The sequence below is a fragment of the Nipponia nippon genome, unplaced genomic scaffold, assembly GCF_047370975.1.
Source record: "Nipponia nippon isolate SJK-2023a ecotype South Korea unplaced genomic scaffold, ASM4737097v1 scaffold_7, whole genome shotgun sequence".
In the NCBI taxonomy this organism is placed as follows: Eukaryota; Metazoa; Chordata; class Aves; order Pelecaniformes; family Threskiornithidae; genus Nipponia; species Nipponia nippon.
The window spans coordinates 33,083,344-33,107,753 of record NW_028262391.1 but is presented as its reverse complement, the minus strand read 5'-3'; the positions used below and the strand labels follow the sequence as shown (position 1 = coordinate 33,107,753).

The 24,410-nt window shown below is 46.2% G+C and overlaps 2 protein-coding genes across 5 annotated transcripts in view; both read right to left on the bottom strand.

Annotated features, from left to right (window-relative positions):
• Positions 1-15,187, bottom strand: part of AMFR (autocrine motility factor receptor) — a 35,983-nt gene extending 20,796 nt beyond the window's left edge. Inside the window, exons 1-5 of one of the 3 annotated variants that reach the window (XM_087740400.1) lie at positions 14,088-14,163; positions 13,841-13,980; positions 13,088-13,180; positions 11,001-11,165; positions 9,043-9,195 (exon numbers count right to left, since the gene is read on the bottom strand). In XM_087740400.1, coding sequence (XP_087596526.1) covers positions 9,043-9,195; positions 11,001-11,165; positions 13,088-13,180; positions 13,841-13,900 — 471 coding nt within the window. In that variant the 5' untranslated portion in view covers positions 13,901-13,980; positions 14,088-14,163. Of the gene's footprint in view, positions 1-9,042; positions 9,196-11,000; positions 11,166-13,087; positions 13,181-13,840; positions 14,035-14,087; positions 14,164-14,739 lie in introns of those variants that run through there. The other 2 variants (XM_087740398.1, XM_087740399.1) reach the window with 2 other exon arrangements.
• A 1,531-nt stretch (positions 15,188-16,718) lies between these two features.
• Positions 16,719-24,365, bottom strand: NUDT21 (nudix hydrolase 21). Of its 2 annotated transcripts, none has more exons than XM_087740403.1 (7): positions 24,091-24,360; positions 21,666-21,866; positions 20,358-20,421; positions 19,577-19,666; positions 18,833-18,908; positions 18,343-18,457; positions 16,719-17,008 (listed from the first exon to the last, which is right to left on the bottom strand). In XM_087740403.1, the coding sequence occupies exons 1-7, from the start codon at positions 24,204-24,206 to the stop codon at positions 16,987-16,989; spliced, it is 684 nt and encodes a 227-aa protein (XP_087596529.1). In that variant the 5' UTR covers positions 24,207-24,360; the 3' UTR covers positions 16,719-16,986. The 2 variants fall into 2 exon arrangements, 1 of the variants encoding a protein (XP_087596529.1); XR_015700713.1 differs by lacking the exon at positions 16,719-17,008 and adding an exon at positions 19,249-19,419 and having other exon boundaries at positions 18,398-18,457; positions 24,091-24,365.
• Positions 24,366-24,410: the final 45 nt, after the last annotated feature.

The window sequence follows — 24,410 nt, the reverse complement described above, 5'->3', positions numbered from 1 at the left end:
CATAGTCTCCGATAAGGAAGACATCTGTCAGGTAGAAATCTGAAGAGTCTAATCTTCGCAACTTTTAAGAAGTTAACGTTGCCAAGACATGATTTACACTGGTTAGTGCTGAGGCAGCAAGAGCGTCAAAATTAGAAGGACGAGCTAGTGTAGATTTGGTCAAGGCACTGGTCTCCTCCACTGTTTCCAGAAATGCATTTCAACGTTCTGACACGAGAAATACTTCGCAGAAAGTACAACATTGCATCACAAGTTACACAACTCCGTAACCTGAGGTTCTAAATGTACAGCAGGGCATTTTCAGTACCCGCGCCTCAAGGGCTCTCGCTCTGCTCCACTACACACACACTTATCCCCCAGGGGCTCCACGATACTGGCAGATACTAGTCACGTAGGTTAGCACACGACTGGAAGGCACTCAAACCCTAAGATAATGGATGCAGCATAAGAACACACATACAGGAAAATATACTATTATCTCCAAGGTACAATTCTAAGATTTGAATATTGCTCAACTGAGATGTATGAAACAGTATCAGAGGACGACTGCTATAGGAATGGAGTAATTCCTTCTTACAACAAAAAAGGTGCAAAGATAGACTGTACATTACTTGCTAAACTATAATTCTCAAATACCATACGTTTAAGGCAAAAAAACCTTAATGTTTACTCAAAAATACAGATTGTCCGTATTCAACCTTCTCTGGGCATTTGCACATTTCACATCCATTCTTTGTGGGAAAGAAAATGCTGACAAACAACACAGAACAAGGGGAAGCCTAACTAAAACCCGAGAAAAACATCCATATTGCTTTACTGAAAACCCTGAGGCATCAAGCTAAATCAATGTTTGCAAAGTCAGAGGAGAGATGAATAGCTTAATGTAACTTAATGTAATTAAATACACACTAATGGAATACACTTGGCAGGGTCCCTCTCAAACAGCATCACACAAACCACCACCAGGAAAACATTTTAGTCTGCAAGGTTTAACGATTTTTGCTGAGAGCTTGAGGACTGCCACGAGGTGTCACTGCTAGCACCTGTACAGAAAGAAACCTAACTGTTTTATGCCACTTGCATGAGTGCTGGGTATTAAAGTCAAGGAAACTACTTATGGTCACCCAACCCATATAAGGCATATTTAAAAGGTTCAGGAAAGGGCAAGATATTAGACAATCTCATATGAGGAAAGACTAAACAAATGAGAATTCTTTTGCTTGGAAGAAAAGTCAGAAGGGGAGCACGAGAAAGGTCTCTAAAATAACAAATGGTGTGAACAAGAATAAACAGGGAATGATTCTTTGTGGTTTTTCAGCATAAATGTATTAGATGATAGCCAGGGACATTATCAGACAGACGATTTGGAACAACTAAAAGAGCTCTTTTGTGTACACAAAGCCAAGTTAAATGTGGAATTTGTTGCCTTTGGATATTGCAGAGGCCAAAGCATAAATGAGTTCAATAAACGATCAGACAACTTTCCAGAGTCCGTGGACGTTCAGTTCAGGAACGTCCTCAAACACCAGCTGCTGCAAGCAAGGGTAGGAGACCTTTTCCTTTACGTTCCTGTCCTGGTTCCAGCTGGGATAGAGTTAATTTTCTTCCTAGTAGCTGGTATAGTGCTGTGTTTTGGATTTAGGATGAGAATAATGTTGATAACACACTGCTGGTTTAGTTGTTGCTAAGTAGTGCTTACACTAAATCAAGGACTTTTCAGCTTCTCATGCTCTGCTGACTGAGAAGGCTGGAGATGCACAAGAAGCTGGGAGGAAGCACAGCCAGGAGAGCTGACCCGACCCAGACTGGCCAAAGGGATATTCCACACCATATAACATCATGCTCGGCATATAAACTAGGGGAAAGCTGTCTGCTGCTCGGGAACTGGCTGGGCATGGGTCAGTGGGTGGTGAGCAATTCCATTGTGCATCACTTATTTTGTATATTCTTTTATTATTATTATTGTTGTTGTTATTATTATTTCCCTTCCTTTTCTGTCCTATTAAACTGTCTTTATCTCAACCCTCGAATCTTACTTCCCCTTCCCGATTCTCTCCCCATCCCACTGGGGGGGGGGCACAGTGAGCAAGCAGCTGTATAGTGTTTAGCTGCCTGCGAGGTTAAACCACAACAGTCCTTTTGGCGCCCAAGGTGGGGCTCGACAGGTTGAGATAATGACAAATCTGACAAGAGCACATCAGAACAAATTTGTTATAAACAGTCATTATATTAGTTTAATAGTCGCTGGTCACAATGTTGATTAATTTGCTCTCAAAGTTGTGCCTGTTCTCAGGGTTGTGTTATGGAACACCTTATTTGCAATATGTGTTCCCTGTTGTGCTGTTTATCATCTCTGGGAGCTGGGTCAAGGTTATCATTTTGCTGTACTTTGTAACACTGGCTTATGACATGATAAAATGGCTGGTCGTGAGACAAATCTCGTATTTGTACTCAGCACTGCCACCATCTTCATACTTCAGAAGCCATCCCTTGGAAACTATTCATAATTACATTTTTTACCTTTTCTCCTCAGAGAGCCAATTTACGGGGGGAGACACCTTCCTTCACCTTCCCCTTCTCCTCCACGCTAGTTACAGTAGCTCTTGAGAATTTTGAATATCCTTGGGATGTTCAAACCAGCATGTTCCTGTTGCTCCTGCTCCCCTGAATGTGTTTCAGGTCTTGTTTAAACAACTATTTAAGAATACCACCCAGAGATCTACCCTGAAGCTGGATAGTTATGAGTGGCAGGGTGTGTGGGATAGCATGGGCAAGTACCTAGGACAGTGGGCACCTCCAGTGTTTTGGAACTTCACCCCTGAACAAGTGCAGAACCCTGAAAAACTAGTAAAGTATATGGAAAAGATAGAGAATCATAGAATTGTTTAGGTTGGAAAAGACCTTTAAGATCATTGAGTCCAACAGTTAATCTAGCACTGCCAAGTCCACCACTAAACCATGTCCCTAAGCACTACATCTACACGTCTTTTAAATATCTCCAGGGATGGAGACTCAACCACTTCCCTGGGCAGCCTGTTCCAACGCCTGACTACCTTTTCAGGGAAGAAGTTTTTCCTAATATCCAACCTAAATCTGCCCTGGTGCAACTTGAGGCCATTTCCTCTCGTCCTATCGCTTGTTACTAGGGAGAAGAGACTGACCCCCACCTCGCTACAACCTCCTTTCAGTTAGCTGTAGAGAGCAATAAGGTCTCCCCTCAACTTCCTCTTCTCCAGCTAAACAACCCCAGCTCCCTCAGCCTCTCCTCATAAGACTTGTGCTCTAGACCCTTCGCCAGCGTCACTCCAGCACCTCAATGTCCTTCTTGAAGTGAGGGGCCCAAAACTGAACACAGTACTCGAGGTGCGGCCTCACCAGTGCCAAGTACAGGGGGACGATCACTTCCCTGGTCCTGCTGGCCACACTATTCTGATACAAGCCAGGATACTATTGGCCTTCTTGGCCACACCGCTGGCTCATGTTCAGGCAGCTGTCAACCAACACCTCCAGGTCCTTTTCCACTGGGCAGCTCTCCAGCCACTCCTCCCCAAGCCTGTAGCGTTGCATGGGGTTGTTGTGACCCAAGTGCAGGACCCAGAACTGAGCCTTGTTGAACCTCATGCAGTTGGCCTTGGCCCATCGATTCAGCCTGTCCAGATCCCTCTGCAGAGCATTCCTACCCCCCAGCAGGTCAACACTCCCACCCAATTTTGTGTCATCTGCAAACTTACTGAGGGTGCACTCGATCCCCTCATCCAGATCGTTGATAAAGATATTAAACAGAACTGGACCCAATACTGAGCCCTGGGGAACACCACTTGTGACCGGCCGCCAACTGGATTTAACTCCATTCGCTACCACACTTTGGGCCTGGTCATCCAGACAGTTTTTTACCCAGCAGAGTATACTCGTCCAAGCCATGAGCAGCCAGTTTCTCCAGGCGAATGCTGTGGGAAACGGTGTCAAAGGCTTTACTGAAGTCCAGCTAGACAACATCCACAGCCTTTCCCTCATCCACTAAGCAGGTCACCTTGTCATAGGAGATCAGGTTAGTGAAGCAGGACCTCCCTTTCATAAACCCATGCTGCCTGGGGCTGATCCCCTGGTTGTCCCATATGTGCCACATGATGGCACTCGGGATGATCTGCTCCATAATCTTCCCCGGCACCAAGGTCAGGCTGACAGGCCTGTAGTTTCCCGGATCCTCCTTCCAGCCCTTCTTGTAGATGGGTGTCACATTTGCTAACCTCCAGCCGACTGGGACCTCCCCAGTTAGCCAGCACCTCTGCCAGCTCCCTCAGTACCCTTGGGTGGATCCCATCCAGCCCCATAGACTTGTGCGTCTAAGTGGTGTAGCAGGTCACCATTTCCCCTTGGATTATGAGAGCTTCATTCTGCTCCCTGTCCCTGTCTTCCAGCTCAGGGGGCTGGGTACCCCGAGAACAACTGATCTGACTATTAAAGACTGAGGCAAAGAAGGCGCTAAGTACCTCAGCCTTTTCCTTGTCCTCTGTCACTATGCTTCCCTCCACATCCAGTAAAGGATGAATATTCTCCTTAGCTCTCCTTTTGTTGCTAATGCATTTGTAGAAACATTTTTTGTTGTCTTCTATGGCAGTAGCCAGATTAAGTTCCAGCTGGGCTTTGGCCCTTCTAATCCTCCCCCTGCATAACCTCACGACATCCTTGTAGTCCTCCTGAGTTGCCTGCCCCTTCTTCCAAAGGTTGTAAACTCTGCTTTTATTCCCGAGTTCCAGCCAAAGCTCTCTGTTCAGCCAGGCCGGTCTTCTCTCCCGCCGGCTCGTCTTTTGGCACTTGGGAACAGCCTGCTCCTGTGCCTTTAAGATTTCCTTCTTGAAGAATGTCCAGCCTTCCTGGACTCCTTTGCCCCTCAGGACTGCCTCCCAAGGGACTCTGCCAACCAGGCCCCTAAACAGGCCAAAGTCTGCACTCCAGAAGCCCAAGGTAGCAGTTCTGCTGACCCCCCTCCCTACTTCTCCAAGAATCAAAAACTCTACCATTTTGTGATCGCTGTGCCCAAGACGGCCTCCAACCGTCACATCACCCACCAGGCCTTCTCTGCTCACAAACAAGAGGTCCAGCGGGTGCCTTCCCTAGCTGGCTCCCTCACCAGCTGTGTCAGGCAGTTCTCTTCCACACACTCCAGGAACCTCCTGCACTGTTTCCTCTCTGCTGTACTGTGTTCCCAGCAGGCATCTGGTAAGTTGAAGTCCCCCATGAGAACAAGGGCTAGCGACTGTGAGACTTCTCCCAGCTGCTTATAGAATATTTCGTCTGCCTCTTCATCCTGCTTGGGTGGTCTGTAACAGACTCCCACCATGATATCTGCCTTGTTGGCCTTCCGCCTGATTCTTACCCATACGCTGTCACCCTGGCAGTTCCAGAGAGACACAAATCACTGCAACGTGCTGGGGCAGGCCCACGCCTACCGAGCTCTGTTCAACACTGTTCAGTACCATCAAGGGGAATAGAAGGTCTCTGGATCTGATGACCAAACAACAGGCACTGCAGTGACTCCAACCCCCGTGACAGGCACTGCAGCTGAACCAGAGAACCAACCCATGCCGGTATCAGTCATCCCTATACACAGGAAGAAATCTTGGAAGCAGAAGTCAGCTCATTTAGTAAGGGAAGATATAAAAACAGGGCCATCATAAGAAGAGGAGGACGAAGAGGCAGAACTCATAAATGAGATGGTAACCACCTGATCCCTATCCCTGAGCGAGCTGCGAGACATGTGAAAAGATTTCAGCCATGATCCAGGCAAGCACATTGTCATCTGGCTGCTCCGATGCTGGGGTAACGGGGCCAGTAGCCTGGAATTAGAGGGTAGGGAAGCCAAGCATCTGGGATCCCTTTCTAGGGAAGGGAGCATTGACAAAGTGACTGGCAAAGGGGCACAAGCCCTCAGCCTCTGGAGGCAACTCCTGTCAGGTGTGAAGGAAAGGCGTCCCTTCAAGGAAGATGTTATATGTCACCCAGGCAAGCAGACCACCATGGAGAGAGGTATCCAGTACCTGAGGGAATTAGCCGTGCTGGAGGTGATTTATAGTGACCTGGACAACAAGCAGTTATCCAAAGATCCAGATGAAGTCCAGTGCACACAACCCACATGGTGGAAGTTTGTACAGAAGTCTGTACCATCATGGTATGCCAACTCATTGGCAATACTGACCTGGAAAGATGGAGAGGAACCAACGGTGGATGAACTGGCTGGCCAACTCCAGCAATACGAAGAAAATGTTTCTTCCTCCCTTGTCTCAGCTGTGGAGAAACTGTCCTGGGAGTTCCAGCAACTCAAAAGAGGATATGCCCTACTCCCAACCTGTACGGACCAGTATCTCAGCTATTAGGAGTAAGCATCCCTCTGCTCAAGAGAGGATACAGAGAGTACACACCACGAGGCACCCTATGGTTTTGCCTGCGTGACCACGGAGAGGACACGAGGAAGTGGGATGGAAAATCTGCCTCGACCCTAGAGACACTGGTACGTGAGTTGCAAGGCAAAACAATCCCAAATGGGGGTTCTTCCAGGAAAACTGCTGCTCCAGTTTCTAGTGGGCAGCTCCCCAGCCAGAGCAGATGAGCTGATCTCACTTCTGATCTTAACGAAGGGACTCCTGACTCATATTTACAAGAAGTGAGTAACAAATACTATGACCAGGACTAGAGGGGCCTTGCCTCCAGCCAGGTGGAGGAAAGGGACAACCAGGTGTACTGGACTGTGTGGATTCAACGGCCTGGCACATCAACCCCACAGGAGTATAAAGTTCTAGTGGACACCGGTGCACAGTGTACCCTAAAATGCCATCAAGCTATAAAGGGGCAGAACCCATCTGTATTTCTGGAGTGACAGGAGGATCCCAACAGCTGACTGTATTGGAGGCTGAAGTGAGTCTAACTGGGAATGACTGGCAAAAGCACCCCATTGTGCCTGGTCCAGAGGCCCCGTGCATCCTTGGCATAGACTACCTCAGGAGAGGGTATTTCAAGTGACTCGGAAGAACGATTTCAAGTGGGTCCCTGAGCAACGACAAGCCTTTGAACAAATTAAACAGGAGACAGTTCATGCACTATCCTGGCCCGTGAAAAGCAAGTCCTATGGCAACATGGCACCCCAGAAAGAACTGAGTCAGACAACAGGACTCATCTCTGAAACAACCTCATAGACACCTGGGCCAAAGAGCATGGCATTGAGTGGGTATATCACATCCCCTATCATGCACCAGCCCCTGGGAAAATCAAACAATACAATGGACTGTTAAAGACTACACTGAGAGCAATGGGTGGTGGGACATTCAAACATTGGGATACACATTTAGTAAAAGCCACCTGGTGAGTCAACACTAGAGGATCTGCCAATCAAGCTGGCCCTGCCCAGTCAAAACTTCTACGTACTGTGGAAGGGGATAAAGTCCCTGTAGTGCACCTAAAAAATATGCTGGGGAAGACAGTCTGGGTTATTCCTGCCTCGGGCAAAGGCAAACCCACTGCTTTTGCTCAAGGACCTGGGTGCACTTGGTGGGTAATGCAGCAGGATGGGAAAGTCCGATGTGTACCTCAAGGGGATTTGATTTTGGGTGAGAATAGCCAATAAATTAAATTCTATGATGTTAACTGCTATATAATATTGTATAGCATCACTTCTATGGTGGCTATATGCCATATCAACGGTATTACAGTAAGAATCACCTAGATTAATGAAGAATGAATTTTGATGAAAACCAAGCAAAGCGCAGTGATAATGGAAGCAGAACTGGCTTCAGCATGCAACAATCCACTGCCACGCACCAACCACAACAGCTCCCCACAAACCTCCTCTGCTGTCCACCAGCAGCACCTTGGCTGAGGACCGTACACTTATGCTGGCTGAGCCACTCCTTTGTTAATAAGCAGAAAGAACAGCTCCCACTGAAATGAATAGCTGAGCCCCATCCTGCAACCCAAAACACGTACACCACCGCATGGTGCAGCACTAACGAGGAAACACTTTGGCACTGTAACACTCCCTGATAAACCTACCCCACACTGGTACAAGGCTGATACATCCTTCTGCCAAGCCAAGATAAGAGATACAACACCACCGACACCCCACCTGTTAGAGACACTGACAGATCTTCAGTACCCTTCCACTGCGTAATTACAAATCTGGCCTTGCAAATTCTCCTATTTAGGGAAAAGTAAACTGACATATTAAATAACTGAACTGTGCTGTGACCAGCATCATATTCTCCTACTATCAGCTGACTGTTTTCTTTCCTCCAGACTGACTCCAAGTATGAATTCAAGATAGGAGAAGAAAAATAAACCGTACATGCTACTTGTTATCTGAACTGAGGATGTGCTAACACGACTTACTTGCAATTTTACTGGTTACCTCCCCGTTGTTTAAGATTATCACTTCCTCAGGCAGAGTGCAACAACCCGCTATAACATCAAAAACATACTGATGTTCACTCCACAAACATATTGATGTTTACTCCACACGGCAATGGGTTCAGGAGTGCACAAACATGAGTTGCTCATCTCAGCTGAGATGCATCTCTGCACAAACATAAGCAAAACCCATGAGTATGCCTTAAGGAAAGGATGTTAGTCTCATTCCTTTTGGGGAGGAATGAAATAGAAAATAACAACCTCAAAGAAACAGGCTGAGGTGCACATTACACTTTTATATACACTCTCTCCCTCTCTCTAGTGGCCATTTCAACTAACCCTTTTTGCAACGCTCATCAAGCACAACCATTATTTTTTCAGAGACTGCATTTGATTTCAGCATCATCTCACGGATTTATCCTCTCATTCTCCTCTTCAGACAAAGATTTTTTTTGCAGGCTTAAACTCTGAAGAGAGAAAGCATGCAGATCTGGCAACTACTCTAAAACAGGGGAGGGCTTGTTTGCATCTTTGGAGTTTCTTCCTTGTGGGAAACTAAAAGAAAACCCATCGCGTGCCAAGATACCCCCAAGTGAGGGGTGAAAAGCAAAGCAGAAACCAGGACACGTATGAAGGAAGTCTCACCTCTGCTGCCATGAAAGCCAACGTGTGCATGCCATGAGTGTAGCCAATAATACCACAGACGACTGCTAATCCACAGCAGGACAGGAGCATGGCTATGAGCAGGGTCAGGACTCTGATGTGGCTGCTCATGGGTGTGGTAGGAGAAAAGGAAAGCTGCAACACAAATATGTAAATACATAACAGGTTTAAAGAAGTACTTCATCCACCCTGCCTTCCATAGTCACCTCATCAAACAAGTCCTCATTCAGGAAAATCTTTTGCTTTCTAGGATAAAACCAATTACATGACTTCAACCACGCAACATAGTAATAAATGACGCAGAATAAAGCTAAAACCACACACCATCCCAAAGTCTCGTTCATCTTGCTGTCATTTACATTCACCAGGCTTTTAAAGCCAGCAGGGATCATTACAATTATTTGATCTGATGTTTAGATCACCTGTGCCAGAAAACCACAGACACACTCTCATACGGTAGTTTCTGCATCAAATACATGGCATCTGCTTAGGATGAACATGCATTTTAGAAAGACACCCAACCTTAATATACAGTCTTTGAGCAATGAGGATAATTGTTCTGCCCATTTTTCACCTTACAGCTGATCTGAATTTGTCCAGCTTTATCTTCCAGTCTCTAGTTCTTACAATGTCTCTTTCTTCCAGAAGAAAATAACATCTCCCCAAAAAATTTAACTTGCAGCTAGAGACTGCTGGACAGAGTCTACTGAAAACAGTTGTCTTATTCAATAGCATATACAGTATATTAGTTCTCTAAACTACCTTAACAGTAGGGTACACCTAGGCTGCCTAAATCAAAGACAACCCAAGAGGCAAAGTATTTAGGTGGTCCATCCCGTTATTTTCAGGGCACAAACGGGAAGAACAGGACAAGGAAAGAAGGAGTGGCCCAAAGCTTCACTCTGGTCTGACTGATGAAGTTGACTCCCATGTTTTGTTTTTAAATTCGTTCTTTCTTCCTTGTTTATATCTGGTTCAGTTCCACATCCCCCTGAGTTTGCAATGCAGATCACACAAGTACCATTTGTCCAAGTAAAGAATTACGATACATGCTTTGAATGCAGAAGGACTATAATAAGGATTTCTTCCCACATGAGCTTTGTTCTTTTACAGCTTTCTGAACCACACTAAAAATACCAGATGACTGCCTTGTTCACTTCTGTCTCAATTTTCCTAACCCCAGCCAATCTAGTTTCAAGCTTAGTGCTTAGCTACTTGAGAATTAACAGGCCTTACTGGATATTACAAAAAAAAAAAATATTGCAAAGCACAGAGCTACCAAAAGGAAATTCATGGACTCAGTTTAGTTCAAACTTTTATTCCAGGACAGAGGAGGTGAGGAAAATGCATGTCCATTATAGATGTTTAAAGGGCAAGATTTACTGTCCAAATTCCAGTTCCTTCTTCCTTGCCTAGCCTTCACTTTCTGCATCTCTACTGAATTTATTCCTGGTATTAACAGAAAACGGGATATAGCTTATGGAGAAAGTTGTACTGTATATTGCAAAGACATTGGCAGTCGACATTTGGTAGATGTAAACGAGCTTAAAACCTGAGCACAAAATCGGCAGAAACAGGCTTTACGGACGAATATCAAAGGGCACCAATCTAAGGGACATTCTGTTGTCAACATTTCTTCACTAAGGAGAGCTATGGAGACATCTCACGGGGTTATGTAGAATAATTACAGGGCACATAAGGAGCAATTTATCAAAGAAAATAAGTATCTTCAGCTCCATTTGTCTGATGGGAAAACCAATGGAGTAAGACTGACATTGCACTTTAAAGCAAGTATTTGAAGCTCCTGGAAGGTGCACGTGTTCAGCATCATAGAGTGAGGAAAAGGTCTAAAAGATCTGTTTGTAACCTATCATGAGCCAGTGCCCGAACCAGAAACAGAATTTGCATGTCCCAAAAGGCAGCCCTTAATCAAAACTTACATATTCAAAGCGGTCCTTGCAGAGCTGAACCATAAGATGAAGAAACACAAGTGCAGAGAACCAGAGGCACCACATCACCACTTCTTCCACTGTCTGAACATTCAGCACACCAAAGATGAAGATGAACTTGTAGAAAATGAAATTCCAGAATTTATCTTTGAGATGCTGTAAAGGAAGACATTTGGTTACTGTAGCGAAAGCACTGACAATCCACATGCAGGGGAGAGAAGGAGGGGAAAAAGAGAAAGAAAAAAAAAAAAAAAGATGGAAGTAGAAATGTGACAATACGTTAGCAAAAGCCCACTGCATACACATCTTGAATAGTATTTGTTACCCTACTGAATTAAAAACATATTAGAAATATTAGCGGTCCTTAGTGTCTATCTAGTCTTTTGTACCACTGCAGCATAACTGTGCAACACAGCGCACAATGTAGTTTCCTGCTGTACTTCTAAAAAAGTGCTTAGCGCAAACCAAGTTTGGTCTCGGTTTGATTCTCCATGCCCATGCAGGACAGCTACGTGTACTCTTTGCTAGAACTGCCACGGTTAGTTAGACAAGACGCCCAAAAAGCCTAGCACCTTGCTTCCAAAAACCTGTCAAAAAGTAGAGATGATTAAGAAAAGATGACAAAGTCTGCCCTTAAAAAGCACAATGCCTACAGTGGAGAATGAGACGCATTAGCAATGAAAAAAAATTATTCCCACACACATGCAGTATGAAAGAAACAATATGATGGTCTCAAGTAGCAGATAGCAAGCCAGCTTGTTGGGGATAAAAAAAAATATGAAATAAAATGTTTTGTTAAAGAACACGATGAAATCACCAGGAGTTTAGTTAAGACAGGCCCAGAATTCCTTCATAATGCTAACATTTTTGGCTCACCAATATTAATAACCAGCTTTCCTTTACATGAGAACTGAAGCATACTCCCACTCTCCAAACGCACACGGATCCACACTATTACTGCTTTTCACTTCAGTTTTTAAGAGGGTAGAGAACATCCTGGAAATTATCACGGGTTAAAATTCCACATCCTTATAGCCAACACGGACTGGAAAGAAAATCTGGCCCAATGCAGTTTGAGAGTGCCTTGTTTTTAATACACTTCACCCAGAGGCTCTGCGGGGTGTGAATCACAAATACAATAGGCTTTGAGAGATCCATGGCTATTAATGAAAGGGTATGTGCCTCGGTTCTGCATGTCACAAATCCTCATCTTTCCTAAAGAACTGCATTTACACACTTTTTTAAAAAATATAAAAACACACTTCAAACCACTGCTACTGCATTTACACAGAGCAACTTAAGCATATGCCTTTCTTTAAAAAAAAAAAAAATAGACAGATACTATTCAAACCACTGCTGCTGCTTTCATCTTCTGCAGGATCCTGTTTTTAAAAAGCCTGGGCTTTAACAGTTCTCTTGCTGAACTTTTATAAACATTCCCACCTAGCCCAAGAGCAGGACTAAACAGCCTGAGTTTTCAGCCCTGCCTACCTCCTTTCTTTGGGAATATGCCTGCCTGGTTCCCTCTTAAACCTGAGGGCAGGTAAACCATCCACTCAGTGCCTGAGGATGGAAAGCGCTTCTCCAGCAGTCAAGGCACAAAACAAGGTACAAGAGGGAACTCACACTGCCAGCGCTGATAACTAACAACAATGGAGAAATGCTGCCAAATGCCAACTGAATAAAGAAAAACACTTTATAAATATTCTGAAATGAGGGTGCACTTGTAAGAAATCTGACAGAGCTCATCAAGGAAGCAGGATTTTCAGGTTGACCATAGGCTTATAAAATACAGTAGTATCAATGAAAAAGGAAAGTTCCCTTCAGAAATAAACTGGAAGCTTGTGACTGTGGGTATCCTAGCTAACCATGAAGGGCTTCCTGGGCAGATTGTCTTCGATACGGTTTTATCGAACAGCATTTTCAAAGGCGAGAAGTATAATGGTAAGACTTAAGTTGTTCTACAATTTACTCTTCTTATGTACTTTCAAGCAATTCCATATGGAAAACCACACCAGTCGCACAGCAAGAAATTATGAACCACCACAGATATCCAAGGCAACAAACAGCTGTCTTACCTGCCTCTCACTGACACGAAGAGGGCCGAACACCATACACTGGATTAGCTTAGCAACCAACATCAGAAAACAGCAGGCAGTGTTCACTAGTACCTGGAAAGAAATAAAGCTGTCAGTGACAAATACTTTTGCTCTATTTAGAAAGAGAGAGGGAGAAAGGCAAAGAACGGGCCTAACAAAACCTACCATTGTTCACAGAATGGTTTTAGCTGCCTTTATTTTTTTTTTTTGGTGAAATTTAAGCCTGGCCTCTTCCAAGACACGTACAGTAGCTGATAAGTCACTTAACTTTTTTCCAGAAATACTAACATGGCCGGTTTGATACACTAGTATATCCAACAAACCAACCTACCTCTTCAGGATAAACCGTTTTATATAGATTAGCAAATCTTAGCACCAAGGAACACGGGGACAAAACTTACAGATCACCGAGATGCTCGTTTTGTTTAACATACGGCAGATGAGAAAACTCGAGTTTGAATCTGTTGTTACAGGAACAAGGTTCAGACATTGTCTCGAAACATACAGAATAACACCCCCCCCCCTTCTGTAACAATACTGCTTAAATTCCTCTTGGGAAACTGCTTTAAAGCAAAGCAGCAAGGAGCAGAATACACGGGCCTGGGAAAACTGCTTCTCACATTTGACAAAGACACTTGTAATTAACTTTTGACCTACGTGGAACACTAAAAAGGGGGGGGGGGGGGGGATGATGATGAAGCAGCCTCACCCTGTCATTTCTAAAGGACATACCATAAACTTTTCCAGGGCTCTTAATTTAAGGTCCTGAGACCAAGCTTCAACAGGCTCCATGTACTCGGTATATTCAAAAAGCAGCGCCTCAGTCAAGCAAGCACGTTGTAAAGCAGATGTCCAATTAATACCACCTCTGACTGAGAGACACATGAAAGTTCAACAGCAACAGCTCAGCTAGGTTTTTGATATCCCCTTCTGGAGCCTTCATTTCAGCTACAGAAATTCCTGAGTCAAGTTCACGTACCATTGCCAGGTTTGGGTTTCAGGAGCTACAGAAAAGCCTTTCCATTTTTTTTCTTAAACGGTGAGAACGCTCCCTCTTGCCGGCATGACTTCAAACGTTATTTTAAAAGAAGAAAGAAGGCAACGCTGGGGCTGGAGCACCTGGCGGTCTCTTACGGGCTCCCAGCGCGCCCAGGGGTGCGAGCGCAGCGCCCGCCGGGCACCGCCGCGAAGCGCTCCCAAACGCTTCACCGGACCCCCCGTAGCGAGCGGGGGACGCCCCGGGGCAAGCACAAGCCCCAGGCCGGACCTTCAGGGCCCTCGGCTGTATCGCAGCCCCAGCACCCCGGCCGGGGAAGGAAGGGACGCGGCTGGGGCAGCCCACCTGCCCGCCGAGCCGCCTTTCCCCGCCCCGCCCGCCGGGAGCCCCCTCTTCATTCCGGGAGCAGTTTTCAAACGACAATAACGAGACCCCCCTCCCGAGCCCGCCTTCTCCCCGCCAGCCGCGGGGAGGTGCCGGCAGAGGCCGCGCCGGCCGCCGCCGGCTCCCTCCCGGTCGCAGGCCGCGGGGCCCGCCGCGCCGCGCCGCTCCGCTCCGCCGGGCTCAGCCGCCACCCGCCCGGCCGGGCCCGCAGGCCCCGCCGCCCGCCCCGGCCCGGCCGCCCAGGGCTCACCCAGACGCAGAGGCTGTCGGAGAGCAGGTAGTAGGCGACGTCCAGGGCCCGCGGCCCGCCGCGGCGCGGGGGCTCGGCCGGCTCGGTGCCCGCCGCCCCGCCGTCCGGCTGGGCGCCGCCGGGGGCCTGGCTGAGGGCGCGGTAGGCGCTGAGGCCGGTGCCCAGCAGGGCCAGGGCGCTGAGCGCCGTGTAGGTGCGGAGGCTGGGCCAGGGGAAGCGCTCCAGGAACAGCAGCGGCATCGCGGAGCCCTCGCCGCCGCCTCGGCCCCGGCCCCGGCCCGCCGCGCTCCCCCGGCTCCTGCGGCCTAGCGCCCGCCCCGCCGCCGCTCCTCCCCGGGGCCGGGCCGGGCCGGGCCGCCCCCGCTGGAGGCCGGGGGAGGGAACGGGCCCAAACCCCCCCGCCCCGGCTCCGAGGCCGCGATCGCCCGCCCCGCCACGGGCCGCTCCCCAGCCCGCTGAGTCACGGCCGGGGCGGCGCTGCGGGAAGCGGCGGGCCCCGCCGCCCTGCGGCACCGGGGGAGAGGCTCTGCACCCCGGCAGCCTGCCCGCTCCGGGGCAGCCTCCGCCCAGCCGAAGCCTGGGGGGTTGCGGGAAAGCCCGAGACCTACAGGCACGGAGTCACGGCAGAAAGCAGAGCGCTGGTACCGCGCTTGCAGCACTCTCTCACCGGTGGCTTGGAACAAAAATGAGCCTGACTCTCAGCCCAGCATGCGGCGAGGAAGATGAGGGATGCTGTTAAATGCCAGGCCCTGACAGCAGTGCTCTGCGGCTTGTTCTTCTTGTAGTGAATAGTACACTACTTAAATGGTAAAGAAGTCTATTTCATCCTCCTTCCCTCACTTCCCCACGCAGGAACGGCTCCGCTCCGCACGCCCCTGCTAGCTTTGTTCTCCCCCCAGCAGTTGCCTAAGAAACCACACATTTTGCTAACCGTATGTCCAGGCCTTCCATCCACGGGACCACAGCGAACAGCCCTACCATTACATTTTCCAGTATTTTTTCAGTATCAATCCCATACCACACAGATCCAATGGGACTGAAGCATCAAGCTGTGGCAATCGTTCTGCACATAGCTCACCAGCACGACTGGCAACAGAGCCGAGCACCTTGGCAAGCGTCGGTTCTCTTGGCAGCACGCGCTCTCCAACGACGCCTTCATAAATGAGGATGAGTGCATCTTCTGGTCAGAGGCAGAATTTGGAAACGAGTCTTTTAAAGAGTTAAGCAAAACTATGGAAAGCTAAAGGCATTAGGAAGGGACATATCCGCTGGAACTGAGGTTTAGCCAAGCATATAAAAAAACCCCACCAACCTATAAAGGTTGATATTTACTACCTGCAAGAGACTGAAATGTCGAGGTGAGGAAGCAGAAGTATGAGTATCCCTTGCAAGATGACACAGCACACTGGTCTACTGCAACAGCTCGGCATAACACGGAACCACGTGCACATGGCATTAGCAAAACATTTAAACATGACCCAAATTCAGCCCCGTAGCTATAGAAAGTATACAAAATCAATTTTACTTCCATATTTTAACTGGATCTCAGGCCAGTCCAACAGAATTTGTTGGGTTGTTAATTTTCTTAATGGACACACAGGGAGAAAATACATCTCCTCCAAGCCCTGTACAAACAGTAACGCTTCCAGATCAGTTCTGAGAAGCTTTGAACAAAGGCTACGTTTGCCTTTAAGTACGCATACTCCCTCAGAACAGCGATTTTGTTCTCTAAGTTAAGACTCAAGGTTATATTGCACCTACTTATACTGTTTAATTTTTCCCTCAGACTAATTCCCCGCTCAGGGATGCAAATCAGAGCATCCAAACGGTCCCTGAATGGGTTAGGTCCTCCTCTTGTTTCCAAGATCTTCTGTATTCCTGAAGGAAAGTAATAAAGTTTAAAATACGTACCTAAAAGTAGGATGCAACTAAAGCATAACAAAAAAAAAAAGAAAAAACCAAACCCAAGACAAACAGAATCTTAACCATTTTGTTTAATGTTGTACAAAAAAAAATTTGGTGAGTATTACAATGAAAAGTGATTAAAACACTGATATCACATTGCCATCCCACTACCTAAACAGTTGAGATTCACTTCTCTATTCATACAATAGAAAGTTTAGTGGCCTTCAGGAAAAGAATGACATAAAAAAAACCCCTTGCGTCACATGTATTCTTTTCTCTACATTTTAAAGCTGTGCTCACAGAGACGGCTTCTTCTATCAGACTCTTCAGGTACACAGGAATTCAGTTGTAAATAAAGTTGAACCTAAAATTAAAAGGATTGCACCAAGTGAGGGATTTTCATTCTTTTTATTTAAGTGACATTTTGGAATGAATAAGCAAGTGTTTTGTTTCTGCTCTTGATAAGCCTCCATCTGACAGAACAAAAGTGAATTTTCTACTAAGACAGCTTTATAGTATAGCAGGAAGCATCACTTTTAACAGCCAATTCTACACTAGCATTGCACAACAGTCTCTTAAGATTGCAGAAGAACTAATTATCAACATTTCATCTCTTAAAGAGAGCTTCATAGATATGAAAATACCAGTGAGAGTTAGGTACCCCCACCAGCAACTATTTCACAGCATTTCTGCTATCGGGGGCCAACTTCGTACACTCCAAGGGTAATAACAGACGGACATACTCAACGGAACAGCTAATTCTTCTCAGCTACGTTTCCCAACAAACGGCGTTCACGCAGGGAAAGCAAGCATCCACCTCAACTTCCAGATGTCCGTCCTTCGGATGCGTCTGTTGCACTGGTACCAAACTGGCACTTGGCCGCGTAATAGCCAGTGTTTTGCTGGTACTCGGGAGAAAGTATCTGCTGTCTTTAGAACAGGGGGAGCGGGGAGCCCCCAACTGCCAAAATTGGGGGTACATAGAGGAAAAAAAACGCAGCACGACACAAGCCTGTCATGGGCAATACCAGTGCTGACATTCTGCTAACAGACGTTTTTCATCAAAGTAGGTGGATGACAGAGCTATTTCCCTGAGGAACAGCTGACAGGCTGTGGGATGCCTGGCATTCCTGAACATTTGCTGAAGTAACAGAAACCAGTAAGACTAGTGAGCTCTGGAGACCTGAAGTACAAGCCATTTTCAGGTAAGAAAGCCAAAGAGCGTGTACATTGGGAAAAGGAAGGAAAAAATACAGCTCTCCCTACAGATACTTGTGTTATAAAAACGCCACACGTTATGAACTCTACTACACAGAGTCTAAAAAAAAACCCACCGCATTTAATCGGCACAAAGCTGTGATAGCATGCACACCTAATTCAGTGCCTCAAACACGCATCTTGGCTTTTACTCTCACACGGGCCTAACGCTTGCAAGAAGCTGTTCCTTAGCCTGTGCACAGCTGCATCCCCACTGTCTTTCACATCTTCCTTTGCTACAACTGCTAGATAGGACTTCGGTGCTAGCGAGTTGCGATCGGTGCCTCTAAATCGTCCATCACATCTTGTCTGAGGTAGATTCTGAGCTCTTTGGGATAGCTGCAACCTTTTCACAGCTGGTTCTGTAGTGCCTAGCCTTGCTCTGGTGTCCCACAGCAAATGTGTTCCCAAGAACTATAATACAAATAAAGCATAATATACCTGCTCAAAAGTTGAGGAAGGCTGGAAATAATGGGCCCATATCCTGGTGCATTGTCATAGAGCTCAAACAATGGTGCAGCGACCAGCTTGTAATTTTTTGGGACTGCAAACAAAGCTAAAAACAAATACAAGTTGATTAAGAAAAACCACCACACATTCAGCAGAGGTATCGCCGCCACCCCCCCCACCTCAAAACAAGATCACTGCATATAGCACTGCAGTACTAGAGTAGGTTTATTCCTTTTCTAGTTAAATACGGGGGTCATGTGCTGTACATATACTGATGCAGGAGCAGGAATGAGCATTTACTAGAAACTCACGTTCAAAGGATCACCTGCCTTCAAAACTGATATCGGCATTTAACTTTTGTAGTGATCAACTACAAACAACTGCAAGCATATGAACACAAACTTGCTACCACATTTCCTTGCATTTCCAAGCATTTAGACATTGTTATAAATACGATCCTTTGTTGCAAACAAACACTTACCCTTTTCTTGAAGCTGGACCAAGAAAAGCTTTTTGTGCTCTTTTGGTTTTGTAATATGAGCTGGGATATAGGGATACTGGAAGAAAAAACAACAAAAATTGGCTGTACAGAGCTTTGAAAATATTGTGCAATCTTAAGTGCTACTTTATAAATCATCAAGTGCTGTGCAAGCTTTCAACGTGTCATATATTGTTGTTTCATGGCATCAAATAATGAAAACCACTTTTATAAGAAAGTACTCAGAAAGGAATGCTGCCGTTGTCACAACTATTGACAGGATCCAAAGACGCACCAGTACTCACGAGCAGTTAAAACAACCCAACAAGACAGAAATGCGTAACAGCAAACTGAGCAAGTATTTTCAGTATTAAAGCATTTAGAAATAAGGTAGCAAGACTATTTTATTCACAGGGCACCTGTTCCATATGCAGCAGTGCAAGAGTCTCCATTGTGGCTAAAACAGGAATTTACATGGTGTGTCTGGCTCAGCACAGGACCAGAAGCTATTACATCCAGTGGTTTCTCATCCACCAGGACGGGTGTGAGGAGGAAGAGAGGAGTTTCCAGAAGAAAAAAGTGTGTAGTTTCTCCTCAGCCACAGAAAGGAGATGAAATAGGTAAAAACCAGAAAAACTAATTTTGCTCATGCAGCAAGTACTCAAAAAGCCCAACTGGTAGGTTGAAGGCTTTTGGAAGAACAATCAGTACTTGACTGAAGAAGATGAAGTCAACGTGAGTACTCACCTGTGGAGGTTCAAAGTTCGGTCTCCACCAGTTACCAATGCAGTCATCAATCACCCAGTCTTGCTGAACACCATCCTGACGACCCAGTATCTACCAAAAATCCAGTTACAGTCAAAGCTCTAACTACCCCAAGTCAATTTGTTTAGAAAACATACACTGGAAGCATGAAGACTTGCTGTAATAAGGGTCTGATGCAGTCCAGAACTGCTCTGGAACAGCTTTTAATAGCTTTTTAGAGTATTTTTGTACAAAATGACATTTTTTAGTAAAAGCCTCACCTGACAGGACAAGGACACTTTCGAGAGCATTTCAAATTCCATGCTGTGTTCGGCTGAACCGAGTCCCGTCAGACCAATGGGAAGAATGAAATGCATTGTTACGCTACCTGACAGAATTAATTTAGGTTACTTGGAGAGCATGGAAGGTTAATTGGTGCATTGGGAAGACTCTCTCAAAACCAAGTCCTCGTCAGTTCTGCTCCGCAACATATTTTATTGCCCATCTGCACGCTCACTCGCCTGAAGCCAGCCAAAAAGCAAAGCTGCAAATGAAGACAGGACTTGAGCAGCAGGTCGGGGGTCAGCCACTAGACCACTCTGTCGCACTCTCATGATGCAGATTAATGAAAACTTACTGCTTTATTTGTTAACTACCTGAGAACATCACAAAAGCATCAAAATAACAGAAGCGATAAGGAGACTACTGTAATGCTTTGGCTTATTCTGTCAACTCTAAAATAATCCAACAGTCCGGTATAGCAACACAACAAAATAAAACAGACCTCTGTCATTAAGCGTTTGAGCCCTTCTACCTCATCTTCTCCTGGATTGAGTTCACCACCAGGTCTGTTAAAATAATCAATGATGAAAGCTAAAGTTATGTTTTATTGCATGTAACAACTTTCACGTGTAAGTTTGGATGTGCTTCCAGGCAGGGAGTTACAAATTCATTCAAGGCCCCTAAGTCAGAAGTTCCAAATCTAACTTTGCTGAATTTGAAGACAGTAGGATAGCTTTCACCAAAACCATGACTAGAACGGCTACTGTATGTCCCTTAAAAAAAATAACTATTATATAAAACACTAACTTCAGCAGGACAAAGTATAACAATATACACGATAATAAGTGGGACACTTAAAAGGTAAAGTTTTAGCAATAATATAAAAGCACCAGAAGTTGAACAAAGAGTTGTAAATACCGACCGTATTTGTTCTTATCTCAAAAACAGCACTCACTGAAGCACACAGGAAGCAGAAAATAAAACTCGTGGGGGAACCATCCTGCATTTGATGCAAGGTTAATGAAAAAAACTAAAAACACATTTTCATCACTACAGAGTTTTGCAAAACTTTTAGAGTCTAGCCTATTTTGTCCACAAACATCCCCCAGATCAAGATGTCAAAGAAGAATCTGGATATAAAATTAGATTTCACAGATACATGCACAAAATTGAGAACAAACAACATAAATGTTAAAAACATAACAGCAAGAACACAAGCAGGATAACTTGAGACAAGTCAAGCCCATCCAGTTTAAAAAAAGACAACAAGCACCACCACAACCATATGATCCAAACACTAAAATTTCACTCCAGCAGTGGTAACTATGAGATGAACTGAACCAATTTTCTCAAATTCAGATGCCTACCCTTCTTGCTGTCCCCAGCTCACCCAGTAGTTTGTAAACAGATATCATTCTGCATTTACTAGGGTTTATTTCTTGAGCCCCACTTTACCATTTTTGCAGCCATAGCATAAGAATATGTAAGCACAACAGCATTTATAATGTAAGAACAAAACACTAACTACTGATAATGAGTTTTAAACAGGATTTTACCATAGTGATGCACCATAACTAAGATTTCCAGTCGGTTCAAAACCATCACCCCACTCTTGAGCAGAGTCAGACAAATACATTTTAGATGAAAACCCCACCATTCAAAAAAGTTTTCCCAGACTAAGTCTTTGCAAGAAATGAATCACACTCAAAACATCTATCAGTCAACCACACTTTAACCTCTAGCCCACGTGTTTAGTGGTCTGTGACAATGAAGTTAAACTAAAAGTTACATTCAAGGAACAGACACTTACAGCTTGAAAAAAGTTGTACCCAGCTGCAGTAACAGCACGTGGGGCAGCCTGTGCTCGTGTACAATCAGAACCCCTTCCACTGTCCGCCTCATGCCAATCTTGTCAAACTCTTCCCTCATGCGCTGAAACCGAGCTGCCACGGAACTGTCCTTCTCATACAGGGGTTCCTTTGTACCAAATGTGTAATTTGTCAGAGGATACCTGTAAGGGGAAGAAAATATGTTACAATATAATAAGAAATGTAAATTTAAATCACTATGACACAGCATCCACCCTGAGGCAGAACCTTCTGTGCTTGGTGGAAGGGTGACTCATTCATAGCACTCGTCTAGAAGTTCTTGTTTGTGACTTATGGGGCCCCTCTTGCAAGATCTGCACTATGACGCACACAAGTGCGGAAAGTCCTGCTGGTCAACATGCTAGCGTGGTGCTGATTCAAAGGGAAAGAAGCCCAGAAGAACCAGCAGCAATTGTTAGTCAACAGCCACCCTCTTTGATCTCCACGCTGCAGAGAAAAGGCAGCTGAGGCTCTGAGAGGAGCTGGGAAAGGGACAGGAGAGAAGCTCTGCTGGGAAGGATGGAAGCTGCACAGGACAGCGGGGGTTTTTTTCTGCAGAAGTAATGAAGAGTCTGAGAACTAAACTGTTAGAAGTGGTTTTGTTTTGAAGTGGGAAACGAGACATCTGGATCACAGAAGAGAAATGCTGAGTGTCAATAAGTGCAGGGCCTGCGGTAAGATCAAGAGTTCAAGCAGATCACTCTGTTGGGCCAGGTGCTGGACCTCTGCCTCCTCTAGTGACAGCATAGTGGAAACTCAGGAGAGTTCTCCAGGTAAGAGGGACTGAGAAGAGTCAGAAAAGAAAGCTTAGGCAAGAAATCGGTCAGCCCTAGAGAGCACAGAGGGCAACAGGAAAATGTTACTGTACAACAAAATCCAAGCAACACAGAGATCTGACAGCACGAGGCCTCGAGGGAAGACAGGATCATCAGGCTATGTCAAAAAGTGAGAGGAAAATGGGTTCTGGGCAGTTACCAGTTATCACTGGGGTTTTATTGACTTGTGGCATACAGCAACTGAATTAATGGAATAAATGACTGATTTCATGGGGAATGCTTTCCTTGAGACACATCTCGTCATGTATTCTTTCCCCAATACTTAAACATATCAAACTTGAGTAGTACACATTCTTCCCACCGTCAAATTTTTCCTCCCCCCCCAAATATTCCTCATTTTTTATAGCGGAGAAATCACAAGCCAGTGGCAGTCGTTAGAGCCCTTTCTCATGTACACAAGTGAGACAAAACAACCAGTGTCCTAACGGCAAATACCTTTATTAGCAAGCTCCCCCCCCCCTTCACTTATAGCTTAGAATAATTTCCGGTTTTAGATACACAGATATCTTTATTAATAATCTACTACACTAATTCACACTATACTAATGTGAGTACATTAGTCTGTACATCAAAACCCTTAGCCTATACTTTTAAAAAAAATTATGGTGGTAACACAGCTCTCTGATGAGTCTTTTCTTCAGAAACACTATAAAAATATTCCAATCTCTGAAGTTCATATTTGAACTTCCATAAGACTAACTGTGAATAAGCTCAGCTATGCAAAAAAAAAAAAATACATGAGTCTGTGATTAATAGCTAAAACTGAATATCAGCTGTTACAGTTAACATTTGCTGTTTCTGCAACTTGATGGATGTACTTAGCAAAGAATACACCCATCAGAGTTTACTGGAAGAAGCTAAAGTATATGGCTTCTCATATAAACTAAGTAAATATTTATTAGCAAATAGCTTGTATCTATGACAGAAGTAAAGTTCTCTCTGGTAGCAGCCACTCTGAATTCAAATTCAAACACCAGGCACACCTAGCCACATCCCACTGACTGCACAGGGCAAGCACACATCCCACCCCGGCCAATGGCTCGTTCCTCTCTCTGTCGCCAAAGGCAGATGCCTGGGAAAGAGCACACCCGGAGAGAAGCGTACATGATGTTCACCACGTCTGAACACCCCGACTCTGCTACTTGGGGTTCACGCTTCCCGAGTCAGACGTTGCTCCCATATACTAAAGCATGTATACTAAATGCTGCACATGCCCCCGATGGCTGGGAAGCTTTCAGTGCCCACAACACCCTATAGTGTGGGGTTTCACAGCTTAACAGCACGCCCCGGGGGGAGGGGGGGGAGACCCTCGCCGGCAACCGGGCTCTCCCGCCGCTCTCCCCTCAGCCGCCGGAGGACCGGGACCCCGGCCGGGCCGGGCGGCCCTTGCGCGGCGGCTGCTGCGGGAAAACCCCCCGCGGGCTGCCCGAGGGCGGCCCCGGGGCTGTTGGCGGAGCGGTGAAGGGCTCACTAGCGGGACGGGACGGGGAGGGGCGGGGAAGGGCCCGGGCAGGCCCGAGGCGGCGCTCACAGGTTGATGGTCCTCTCCAGCGTGAGCGGCTTCGTCTGCTGGATGTACTTGTTCCCGAACTGGTTCACCCCGCGGGGCCAGCCGGTCTGCGAGCGGTTGGGCGGCACCACGGACATGGCGGCGCGGCGGGAGGCGGCGAAACAGCGCTCAGTGCTCAGCGGCGGGAACCGCGTCCGCCATTAACCTCCGCGCGCCGCCTCACCGGAACCTCCCGCCGCACTTCCGGCGCGACCATAGAGAGGAGCCGCTCTGCCTCCCTCACCCTCTCCACGCAGGGCAGGACAGCCGCCCTCTCACTGGCATTTGGGCGCCGCGCTCCG